Raw genomic sequence first — 12,659 nt, forward strand, 5'->3', positions numbered from 1 at the left:
TTTCATGTCTCAACATTTGGGCTGATTTCGATGAAATTTAGAATAGATAGTCAAAGGAAACTAAATAAAAGTTACTGATAATAAAACTGAATTCTTGTTACATGTCACTATAGTCATTCAATCAAGAAAAATAAACTTCAGAGAGTCGGCGCGAGCTTCAAAACCAACATTGCTCACAATTCATTGCAAAAATATTGCATTCTGTGCCCCATGGCGATATTTTATTTTGCCGTGATGTACGTGATTTTTATTTATCTGTGAAACAAATGTATGGCCTGTATGGTCAGTGGTCGAACATGGGATATGGCAGATGGATTTACGAGTGCATGGGAGCGAAATATGGGTAAACATTTTGTTAAGTTTTTCTGAATATATGTTGATTGAATCTGAATGGCTTTGATATTTTAAATTATATATTTTTTTATTTTGTTTTTTTTTTTTTTTACCTAACATGATTAATGGTAACAGCAGCGACTGTAACCGTTCTATAATAAGGCATGTTGAGTGAAGTGTTTAAAGATTGTATGTATTAATTTACACGCGTTTTTGTAAATAAAATGTCTTTTATCATTAACTAATTACTTGATGAATGTGTAACAATATATAGATGTTTATTACAAGTACACTACACAGATAGATTTTGATGTTGTAAAAATAACGGAGAGACGAAATAAAAGACCTTGCCAATTAGGATTGGATTTTCGGCCAATACTATAAAAATAATAGGCTATGATATGACATTTCGTTACGTGACCAGAGCTGGCAGGGTGATGTGTATTTTAAAATTGTGTGTGGTTAGTAACTTACTTACTAGTTACGACAAAACAACATATAGTAACAAATATCGTAAAATATCTTGGACACCGTCAAAGAACAGATTCGGTACCCCACTGTTACCTTTTCCCTCATAATTCATACAAACAAATCGCCACTGACCCGAGAAAAAATACACGTCCCAAAGAAGACATCGATCGAAGAAACTCATTCAATAACTGATGAGACTCGATTGAAACATGAAATACAAATTCGTCCTGTTATTTGTCATTTATAACAACATTTTCCTGTATGAAAATATGGGGATCAATCGGGAATACGGGCTGGGTCGGCAAATCCGACTCGCGAATACTATGTCTATGTATGTATGTATGTATAAATCGAAAGGTCGAATACGTTCGAACATATCGCCTGAACGGTTTGGAAACGTGTTATAAACGCAGAGGCTTTTTGAAAGAGTTTTGCAAATATATGTTAAGTAAAGATTGGTAAGTACAGTCTGTTAAGAACGTGAAGAAATTAAACGAAGGCGAATATATTAATTAATTCTCCAAGAAGCCATCTCTGAGTAAGACCTTATCTATAGTATTATTATAAAGAAGTAAGCGTTTGTTGGTTTCCGAGTTTGTATGTTTAGAGGCGGGTAATCTCCGAAACTGCCGAACCGATTTCAAAACATTCTTTCACATATTGCTATATAGGCTATTATATTTTATCTCAAAATTCCCATAGTAGCGAAGCCCCGGGCAACAACTAGTTAAGAATAAGTTGGTGCGTTCAAAACGTGAAATTTTGAAAAATAATATAGGTATTCCAGTGACATAGATCGTTCTTTAATGACAAAATATTTGAACTTGGAAGAAATATAGTGAATTGCACCAATCAATTTTGAAAATAGCATTTTTCTTCGCAGGTTAACGTCAAAGTTAACTGAGACAATATAGGTGCCTGAATTAATTGATTTGTATTTATTTACTAACGACCCGCCCCGGCTTTGCACGCGTGATATATTATGCATGTTATATACACATAATCCTTCCTCTTGAATCTAGATCTAAGCATACATAGGGAAAGACAGCGGAAAGCGATTTTTTTTACATAATGATCCAGCGAACCAATGACATTGCAGTGTGGTTATCGTTGCGTCACAATAGCGCAATGTGATTGGTTCGCTGCGTTTCACTTCGAATCGATTCGATGGTGAGAAGTGAAATGCTAACCCGTACTTCGCCCGCAGCGCTTCTTGCCAGAATGGCGGGAAACCGCATTGGATCTAAAGTAGTAGTTATATTATAGTTGTAGAAGAAAAATGGGGACCTTTTCCCAACATTGGGACACAGAATAGGCATATAAAAAAGATTAAGTATAAATTTCACAAGTATTTTTGATGAAATGGCCTCAAAATGGGAACCCAAATGTGACACGGTTTTCTAATCAATAGAAATGGTCGTAGTAAAAGTGTTTTCCATCCTCTAAACCTTAAACTGTAAGATTTTGAGAAAATAACAAAAATATCGATGAAGACGTTCTGTGTCTTTATATGCAAACTTTAACTTCGACGGAATGCGTAGCACGTCTACGCCGTAGCATCCTCGTAGCGCCGTCGTAGCTTCGTAGCACAGCGATGGCTACGACCCAGTATGGCATGTTCAAATGCTAACAAAATAATTTGCAGCTATTTATAAAGCCGTTAAGTAAAAATAATTGGAGGATATTCAGGCAGTATCAGCTCCTTAAATTGAGTCTTATTCAGAACTAGTCTGAATAATAGTTCGACTATTTTCACTTCCACTGGCCATTAACAAAATGGTAGTGAATTTTCCTTTTGCATTCAGGAGATTCAGGTTTCCCCGCCTTGTGTTTTACTTGAAGCTAATTATGGCCAATGAAAAATACATTACATCATATTATAGTAAGCAAACCCGCGTGTAAAATTAGTTTAATCACAAAATCAGTCAGCATGAAATATAGATAAATTTCCGTAAAGTTACTCGATAATTTTGGCCATTAAAATAATTAAGTTAACTTGATGAATCGCTCAGTGGCGAATTTGCCATATATTTACAGAGAAACATATATATTTTAATATATTACACGAGTATCGTTGAATCGAATCATTCGCTTGGTTTGATCGCGATATAATATGATATATGTCTTAATTAATGTCTTTAAAGTTGTCGATGATTACCAACATATAATTTGATGTTTATGATCGTAATTAGTATGTTTTGATCTCGATTTGGATTATAATTAATCCCTAGGTACGGTTTGAATTGTTTACATCAAAATTACTGGACTTCATGTGGCTAAGATAATAATTCAATAGATGAATAACTTCATCCAAGTTAGCATAAACCACCTCATATCCTCCAATGAATGTCGTATGAGACGACTAAGAGATGCTCAGCCTGATAGGCACAAATAGCATTCCCAAAGAGGGTTTGCCGTCAGCCAGACGGTCAGTCGTCACATAATAGCCGAATCGACAAAAGTTTAAGGCTTATTGCACATAATCTAGGGCACCGCGCGAATATGACAGAGAGAGAAGACAGATTTGTAATTCACGTTTTTTTTTGAAGTTGCATATACTCATACGCATACTTTGTAACTTTCGTGGAACAAAGCTTAAAAGGTAATAAAATATAGTATATAAAAACATAGATTTTAATCCACCTTATAACCACGTGATCGCTGCGCACGTGTGTATGGAAGCCGATATTCTTTTGGCCCGACTTATATGAACCCACACTCACACGACTTATTTGAAAACACACTCCATCTCATCTTCGTCAGAGCCCGACGTCATTCTAGGCCGTGACGTGCCGAACCCGTAGTCTATTTAAAAAGAAACCTTTGAATTTTGAGACAGATTAAAATTTGCGACATTCGTCTGCCATTTACCCTCCTCCTTAGCAATATTATTGTTACCTATCCGTCAATTTGTTTATTCCCTAGTCGCCTCCTATGAAACCCATGAGAAGAAATGGAGTGGTTCTATTTTCCTGTCCTATAAAAATATGGCCGCAGCACAATAGTTTTGAAAGTTGTAAACTCTTTGGAGATCACGAAAATAAGATTGGGAATCGCACCTAATTCAATACTGCCGACAGCTCCGATATGATGTACTATTTTTGTATTTAATAACTATTATTATGAGGCAGGTTATTAGATAACCTATCCAGGATCCAAATATATGTTCGGGTGCGAAACAGCGGGGTACAGGTAGTTGCTAATGAACAAGTTACGGTATGTATGTATGTATGTATGTTGTAGCATACATACATTACACCATTTTGCTGCTGGTTAGGTAAAGGTTAAATTTCGGTAGCATCTTAGATTTTTTTAACGTAATCCTATTCGTTAAACATCCAATCGATTCTCAGAAACATGTGATAGTGAGGCGATACTTTATCGCCAAGAGTTGCTGAAATCATAACACAATGGACTTTATTCTAACTAAAATAAGATCCGTGCGTGTTAAGCTTGATCTGTGTTCAACTGTACAACTTTCCTACGCGCTCAGCCGCGTGGTTTGAGCTCTGTTTTTCATGGAAACCGTGAGGTAGGTGTACTGTCAGTAAAACAATGGAAAATTTAATAATGTTGCCTTAATTTTCCTATACGAGTATACTGACTGAAATTTATGGGGATGACTTTTGTAAACCCTGGGTATTCCTAACCTACCTATATGTTCAAATTCTAATGATATCACGTTTTCAGTTTTAAAATTGATGAAAAACAACCATCCATTTATGTGCCTGATGTATAAAACGGGTCGTAACGTGTCTACACCTGTCATTCAGACCTTAATGTAATCTGTGCGATTGACAAGACTCGGGACGGCCGAACACGGCTCCCATTTGGGCTTATTGGGATCGTAAAACAGGTAACCTCACCTATTTGACACGCTATTGTCAAAGTTTATTGGCCTCGCATGTGATACATCAATTTTACAGCGTATATTCAGGTTATGAATATCGTAACGTGGTTTGTCACGGAATTAGAGATGTCATTGGTAAGTGGAAGTCATGTACTGACCGAAGCTGAGTCGTTCGCGCAGGTAAAGGTAGGCGTCCACACAACACTGAACACTCACACGGCAGCGCGTCGAGCCCGCGGACGGGCCAGCATGATCGCGCTGGCTCGCGTGCTACCTATCGACCGTGCGTCGGCCGCACGCCGCCTAGCGACTGACGCGAGAACCCTGCGCGCGCATCGCCTCGGCCTCCGCCCCCGCGCCCCTGAAGCACACCCCTGCCCGGCGAGCGGTCTCGTGCCCCAAACCAGTGAAAACGCGCCACGAACGCGCTTACCGCTCATATCAATAAACAATTTTCAAAATTGGAACTCATACTTTTTAAAAACACAGTAGTATATTTTTCATGCCAATATCAAGAGAATACCTAGTTTAAATGTTTGTTTCTGCTAGCGGCAGGTGATTAGGGCGCGTGAAATCTGGTCGCCATGGCAACGCGCCCCAGACGCCACCGAAGCCTCCCGAAGAGCGACGGATGTGCCCGAACGTACAGCTGAAACGTGACGTGGGACCTGGATTGGGAAAATGGTGGGAAAATTGAGCGAAGGGAAATTTATTACGCACCAATGTAAACAGAGATATGAATAGGTACTGCTTTCCAGCTTCAGGATGTCAAGAAACTTGATCCTCTTGCGGGATCAGCGCTATTAATCATTCTACCTCAGCAGTGGTAGTTCTGAAACACCAGTATTATTGGGCTATTCGATAAATATTATGCATACTTCCATATCCACGCTAGCTATTATAAAAAGAAACAGTCATATTTATGTTTGTTATGAATAAACTCATAAAATAGTAGGACCGATTTTGATGAAATTTGGCACAGAGATAGACGAAACGTTCGGGAGTAACATTGGCTACTTTATTATGGTTTTAACCGAGAGAAGCCGGGAAGGCCCGCTAGTATACTAGATTTAGTGAAAAAGTGGCAGTAATTATTTAATTTCCGAATAAATTGTTTGACTAAGACAGCTCATAATATTTTCAATTTTGTGTATAATTGTATGAATGGAACAATAATTTTAATTTTTTACATAATACATTTATATCTTATACTAGCATCTTACTCTTATAAATAAAAAAAACTACATTCCATTCATTCAATCAAATGTAATATTTATTCATCTAACTTAAGATTACGTATAACACGATCTCCTGAAAAACGTAATTCAAAACATTTACCAAAAGACTCGATTCCATTAAACAGGGCTTTCCAAAAGTCCAAAGACACTTTCCAAAATAATTACAGTAAAAAGTGTCCCGCTGAAGCTCCGTACAGATTGAGAGCGAGCTTTGGGCACGATCTGTGCGACCATAAAATCGCTCGTTACTTACCATCACAAAATATTCAGGGTTGTAGAAATCTCGTGTCCTGTGTCTCTCTCATTTGAACGTTTTCTCGGACACTTTTCCATTAAGTGTCGGAGTCCACGGGCCGCTTTCCTAGGCCAGACCATAGACCAAAAGCATAATAAAAACATAATTGATATTAGTACCTACCAAGGTTTTACCCGTACGAGGTAACAGAACCATCAGTTGCGATATTTGAGGGGCCCGTTTAACTGTATATCTGTTATGGACCAAGTGATTAATTGGACGGTATCACAAATGCCCGCGCAACTTGATTAATGACTAAAATGAGTGGGCAATGTGCTAATATAGTTAAATTGACTGATTGAATTGGCATTATTATTATTATGCTCGTCATATATTGGACAGAATAAATTGAAACAGGTTTTATCGCTATTATTAGACTAGTAAACTACGTAACCATAAGACTCCACATAGTCTTGTCGCCAATAGTGTTTTTCCTACCCGCGTATGCGCTGAGGAAGGAGGCGGCCCGCGAGCCCAGGAACAGGTGGTTTTAACCGAAGCCGGCCAACAAGCCGTGCTGTGAGCGATAACCATCTGCGACGATTAAGCCCGCGTGGGGCCCTCAGAGCCCCACAGCGCCGGAGCCGTGACAAAAGCTTTGTCTGTGACATTATATTACTTCGTTAACTTAATTGTGATTTTAGCTATATATTTTGATATATTTCTGTACTTTAACTATTTTCGTCCGTGTACAAGCTTCAATCAAGGCGCGAGCAGTTTCTGAATATTTTATATTGAGCTAGTTACCGTTTTGGAATATTTTACACGACTTATCCGCCTCGTTTATCTAAATCGAGCTGTGGTAAATAAGGAAATCCTGAATAATAACCAAGATTCTTTATCTTGGTTATTATTACCATCCACGTTTTAGCTTAATCTTGTTTCCAGGGTCCACTTTCCTACTTTTTTCTTCTTTACACGGTCTTTGGTATTAGATATATCAAAGCATTTGCTCGCTCTTACACGACATCAAGCCATCCCTTAAATTTAGAATAATAATCAAGAAAAGATAACTTGCAAGTAGTTAAATGATTACAGTATTACTGTTTCCATAAATTTTGGCTAATTTTGTTTGGAATTCTTATTAAACATTGGCTTTTGTGGCTAACTAGGTTGTCAATAAAGAGTTTTATTCTCGGGTTTTATCGTTGATTTTATTTTTTTCTCACAATTATTTGGCAAAGGAAAAAAGTGCTATAAACTTATGTTTAAAAATCGTAAATCTCGATTTATTTTTTTTACAAGTTTAGCTTAAGCTATAAATTCTTGGGGCCATTTTGTTTTACTAGCCAGATAATAAATATTTTACAGTTTACCGTTAAAATTTAATGTCACTTATTCAACCATAAGTACCTACACTAAAACATAGACATCCAGGATAACATAATTTAAACATCGCAATTTTATAGATAAGTATTCGGCAATAAAAATTAACTTCTTAATAAGTCATTTTAATGATTGAAATTGACAACAGATAAAAAAATAAATTTCTCTATTTCAGACAATTGTAACTTTGAAAAGTTTCATCCAAAAAAATCTTTGAGACAAAATTATTTTCCATTTGTTCTTATCACAAATACTAAGTACTTACTAACGTTACTAACGCAATTACAATCCGGAGAATTGTCACCAACGCCTTCCGGTTTCCTCCTTATTATTTTTTACAAAAAAAATTTATTTGAACATAAATCAAATATTACTTCAAACCCATATAAAACAAGGTTTCCGCTGTCTGTCCCTATGTATGCTTATATCTTTACAATGACACAATGGATTTTGACGCGAATTTTTATAAATATATAATTTGATTGCGGCTGGCCGCTAGTATGCTCAAAAGTAAAATATTTATTAAACACGAAATTTATTTTATGTCTATTTTTTGTCTATGGTAAATTACAAGGTACTGTGATGCTACGCCGTAGGTACGAGGTTTAATATTATCGCAACAACATTTAATTTTGAACCTAATTTAAGTATTTAGCAGTGTACAACAAAAACACGTTCACATTCTTTAACAGCTATACCATGAACTTTCGACTTACGTCAACGCACGTCAGTGTGAAAACAACGGAGCTACAACGTAACTGCTGCTGTAACGTCGTCGCAACGGAATGCATGGCTCTTACAACTTTAAAATTTTATTCTGCGCCATCTATTGTTCCATAGCTGAACTATTAAATTGGTAGTTGCTTTAAAAGTACAATAGTCTGTACGTATATATTTTTTCGGACATTAAAAAATAAGCTACGATCATTTGTCAAAAAATGCTGTCAATGTCAATATCAAAGAATTTGAGGTTATTTTTATTTCTACAATACAAATCGAACTATTGGAAGATTCAATAGATTGCAGATTCGATAGATGCACTAAATAATGTAAATTTGGATAATATTTCGAATAGCCAATTGTTCGACTACTACGTTTTATAAAATGTCTTTAATTAGAGCTGGATTACAGAGGCTATCAAGTGTTTTTAACAATGGTGCAGGTAATACAATCTTCGAAATGTTCTTTTATAAATATTTCTTGATGGTTTAAGGCGGAATTATTTGTTTGTAGTACTTACTATTTTTTTATTAATAAAAATTGATTGATTTGTTTTCTAGGTGGCTTATTGTCAAGATTATCATCAAACCTTGCACCATTAGAAAACAAGTCCATACCTGACACAAAAAACGATGTCATAGCTACATGCAACAAACTAATCGAGGAGAACAAATCCCGGAATTTTGCCATAGTTCATTTATTGGGTAAACAGTGGCGAGTAACTGATGGTGATCTGCTTGTAGTAGAGGGGTATTGGCCACCAAACATTGGAGACAAAATAACACTTGACAAAGTTCTTTTGGCTGCATCTAAAGATTTCTCTCTTATTGGTAGACCCTTAGTGCAGCCAGGATTAGTTACCGTGACTGCTACTATCATATCTAAAGGTCTTTCTCACACTCGCACACACTTTAAGAAGAAGAGAAGGAAGCAGTTTATGAGGATTAACTTCCAGAGAGCTCAGCAAACAATGCTAAGGATAAATTCGGTTGAAATTGCCAACAAAATTAATGAAGCTCCCAAAAATGTATTTTAATTACATTGTTTAGACAATAAAACTAGTTTGTAATTGAATATATTATTTTATTTTAAGATTTTTGCATAATTTAGATATTATTTCAATGTTAAAGTACATTAGGCTTTAGTCAACTATCGAATTTAACATTATCACAATATTCTTGGAAAATATTCTTATGGTCTTCTTTCAGAAATCTTTTCATGCCTCTGAATAAATAAAACATTTTTTTGTTCTCCAATATCACCTTCAATGTCTGTAAGAATTTTGAGTAATCTCCCTCTTTCTTGTATAAAGAGATTGACAATTGAAATTTCTTGTATTGTTCAGGGTGTAATAAGGTTTTTATTTCTTTAACAAAATCAATCAAGGAAACTGGAGCTTCCTTTTCTACGAGACTGGGATGTGAAGTTTCACTATTAGCAAGGTTCTCTTCAAAACCAAAAGGTTTTATCTTCAATTTTTTCTTCTTTGCAACAGTAACCATGTTGCATGTTTCTTCAATACTCCTTTTGTGAATCTTGACCAAAGGTTGAGAACTTTCTGCTGAAGTGTTGCTACAATCTAAAGCACTGAACAGATCCTTGGTTTCTTTGGGTTTAAACTCATTGACATATGCAGAAGATTGTGCCTTTTTATAGAAATCCATTGAAAAATTTGCATAAACCTCATTGGAATTGGGATAATGGGTCACTGATTTGCTTGTACTTTTTTGAACAGCCCTGGTCTTAGATGTGGGGAAAGACACACCACCTATGTTGACTGGAGTATACTCTTTAGATATATTATTAGATTCATGGGGTAACAATGGCTTTAATTTAGGAGGTGGCAGAGCACTTTCGGCATTTTTGAAAAATCTACATATTTCACTAACAGTTTCACCAAACTTATTTGAAACTTGGATATGACCTCTTAGCCAAGCTGACAGCTGGCCTTTCAATTTGGGACTGTTGAATCTAGTGTCACAGAGTAGAATGGCTCCATAATCATTTTGATGTCTTATCACTCTTCCAATAGCTTGATTTACTGCTCTTGTGGCTTCTAAGGAATACCACTCATCTCCTGATAAGAAATCTTTTTCTTTAGTCCTGAGTTCTTCTAAATATTTTTTCTTGAGAACAATTCTTGGGTCTTTAAACGGTGGAAATGGTAATCCTGTTATTATAACAGCCCTGCCATTCATATCAGCAAAGTCTAAACCTTCTGAAACTTTGCCTCTACATACAGCCATGAAACAGGCTCCTTTTGTACTGGGGTCACTAATTTTAGAATAATAATCATGCATGATTGTATTGAAAGTATCTTTTCTCTGAGGCTCAACAAAAATAGGCTTTATATTATTTATACTGGACCAAATGCCTTCTGCTTGCCAATTTTCTTGGCATTTTGTCATAATAGGATATGAGGGAAAGAAAATTAGTAATCCGTCTGGCACCACCCTGCAAAAACTTAATATAGTCCTGCCTAAAGAAGAAATATACTTTGGATTATTTCTATTCTGAAAATTTGAATTGAGCTGTGTAGAATCTGGCCCCTGGCCTATAATTTTTACACAAATCTGATTTGCTTTTACTATATGGGGATTTTCTAGTTGGACCCCAATTGGAATACCCAGCTCAGAAATCAATGGCTTCAGAGGAGCTAATGTTCCACTGGTCAGTATTATACTTCTGACATTTTGTTCCATCAGCTGCTTCATGCCAAACCCAGGACTGAAACACCAGTAGCTGAGAACCCGCTCAACTGTTTTGGCATTACTAACTTTCAAAGCTCCCCATCCTTCACTTTTCTTGTTTTTCTTGTCATCAACAGCAACATGTACTTTGTAACACATTTTAACCCGCTCTTTATAAGAGTGAGTAGTACCACTATACACCACAGTCAGTAAGTCAGCCATTTTTTGTAATCCAACTCCTTTACGTTGGAAAGGTGATGCACTAGCTGTGGATAAGAACTGAATCAGGTTGCCAATTAAAGTAATAACTGCCATTTGATTATGATCCTTGATTTCAGCTTTAGCTAAAAGATCAAATATGTAGCCTCCTGTGAATGTGCTGCCTTCTGGTCCAACATTAATTTCATCTATTGCTTTTTCAAATGCCAACATAATTTCTTTCAAGACACACAAGTCATCACATGTGAAATCTTTCGGTTGATTATTATCAAGTGACATATCCATCTGTTCTTCTGAATTTTCACTAAAAGACCTCATAACATGAGTGATCTCATCAATACACAATGCAACATCAGTGGTCCTTATCTGCAATGATGCAGCCTCTTCACACATTTTTTCTACATTATGAGCTTCATCTAAAATAATGATATTATTCATCAACTCCACTCCATTAGCTTTCCTAGATTTTGGATCCAATATGTAGTTGTATGGCATAAAAATTATATCTGCTTCCTGCTTCAGTTCCTTTGATAAATAATACGGACAACATTTTAATTTCTTACCTACAGTAACTAAATCTTCAATATCCAATATTTCATCCCCTTTGACTGATCTATCTTCTTTCTTTGACTCAACATTATTATAAAAATGACATGTCCGTGATTTTACTCTAAGTTGACACATATGAACTTTGTTTGTGTTGTTAGTTTCTTTTGATACCTCTGGATGAATGCACATTTGGTCTCTTGATCCTAACACAGCAGCTTTGACATGTCTGTAACTTGATCTCTTTAACTCTTGCATGGCTTGTGTTAACTGGGAGTGGGTTCTTGATGAATATATAATTTTCGGCATCCCCCATGAAGCATTATCTTTTGCTTTACCAGCGCCCGACTTCAAATTCTCATGCAACATCGAGTTGCTATGATCTGAAAAGTTTCCGACCTGTGCATTCATTTGTAATTGTGCTTTCTTGACTAACAACCAAGCTAGTGATGAGCAAAGCAAGCTCAGAGTCTTTCCTGTCCCTGTAGGAGATTCCAATAAAGCATTTGTGTTGTTCTGGAGACTATCTATAACCTTTCCCATGTATGCTTTTTGCACTTCATATGGTTCAAAGGGGAATGTTACTGGTATACCAGATATCATTATTTCAGGCATTTTAAAATAATAAAACTAGAAAATTACTAAGTAAACCTGCACCTCGATTTAAGTAGGTACCTAATTTTATTTTAGTTTTGTTGTGACATTTGATTGATGATTTGACATAACATTTACCGCCAAAGTAATGGATTCGTTCAATAAATCTGAAAACAACGAACTACATTAGATTAGAAAGAACGAAAGAAAATTTGTCATCATACAGACGTATTATAAGCATAACGTAACATGAAGAGTTAATACCTATTTAACTGGACTTTTGCCTCTCCCATAACAGGTCTCCAAGTTTTTTTTATTTTATTAATTTTCACACAGATATATAAAAATATTTTCATGATTAGGTACCTATTTGACGG

At 36.0% G+C, this 12,659-nt stretch overlaps 3 protein-coding genes and 1 long non-coding RNA gene across 12 annotated transcripts in view; 1 reads left to right on the top strand and 3 right to left on the bottom strand.

The window, feature by feature from the left end:
- The window catches only part of mmd (mind-meld), a 486,484-nt gene extending 481,511 nt beyond the window's left edge, over positions 1-4,973 (bottom strand). For 5 of the 9 annotated variants that reach the window (XM_053770029.1, XM_053770018.1, XM_053770020.1 and 2 more), the window contains exon 1: positions 4,813-4,972. The gene's annotated coding sequence lies outside the window, so the exon portion shown is untranslated. Of the gene's footprint in view, positions 1-4,812 lie in introns of all 9 variants that reach the window. The other 4 variants (XM_053770021.2, XM_053770023.2, XM_053770013.2 and 1 more) reach the window with 1 other exon arrangement.
- Positions 4,974-5,164: 191 nt separating this feature from the next.
- LOC128683922 (uncharacterized) lies at positions 5,165-7,338 on the bottom strand. Its single transcript, XR_008406336.1, has 3 exons — positions 6,935-7,338; positions 6,146-6,253; positions 5,165-5,322 (listed from the first exon to the last, which is right to left on the bottom strand). It is a non-coding gene; the product is annotated as an uncharacterized LOC128683922 (long non-coding RNA).
- Positions 7,339-8,451: 1,113 nt separating this feature from the next.
- On the top strand, positions 8,452-9,307 carry mRpL21 (mitochondrial ribosomal protein L21). Its single transcript, XM_053768710.2, has 2 exons — positions 8,452-8,675; positions 8,794-9,307. The coding sequence occupies exons 1-2, from the start codon at positions 8,618-8,620 to the stop codon at positions 9,267-9,269; spliced, it is 534 nt and encodes a 177-aa protein (XP_053624685.1). The 5' UTR covers positions 8,452-8,617; the 3' UTR covers positions 9,270-9,307.
- Positions 9,301-12,620, bottom strand: Rtel1 (Regulator of telomere elongation helicase 1). Its single transcript, XM_053768675.2, has one exon. The coding sequence runs from the start codon at positions 12,301-12,303 to the stop codon at positions 9,379-9,381; it is 2,925 nt and encodes a 974-aa protein (XP_053624650.1). The 5' UTR covers positions 12,304-12,620; the 3' UTR covers positions 9,301-9,378.
- Positions 12,621-12,659: the final 39 nt, after the last annotated feature.

The sequence above is a fragment of the Plodia interpunctella genome, chromosome 3, assembly GCF_027563975.2.
Source record: "Plodia interpunctella isolate USDA-ARS_2022_Savannah chromosome 3, ilPloInte3.2, whole genome shotgun sequence".
Taxonomy (NCBI): Eukaryota; Metazoa; Arthropoda; class Insecta; order Lepidoptera; family Pyralidae; genus Plodia; species Plodia interpunctella.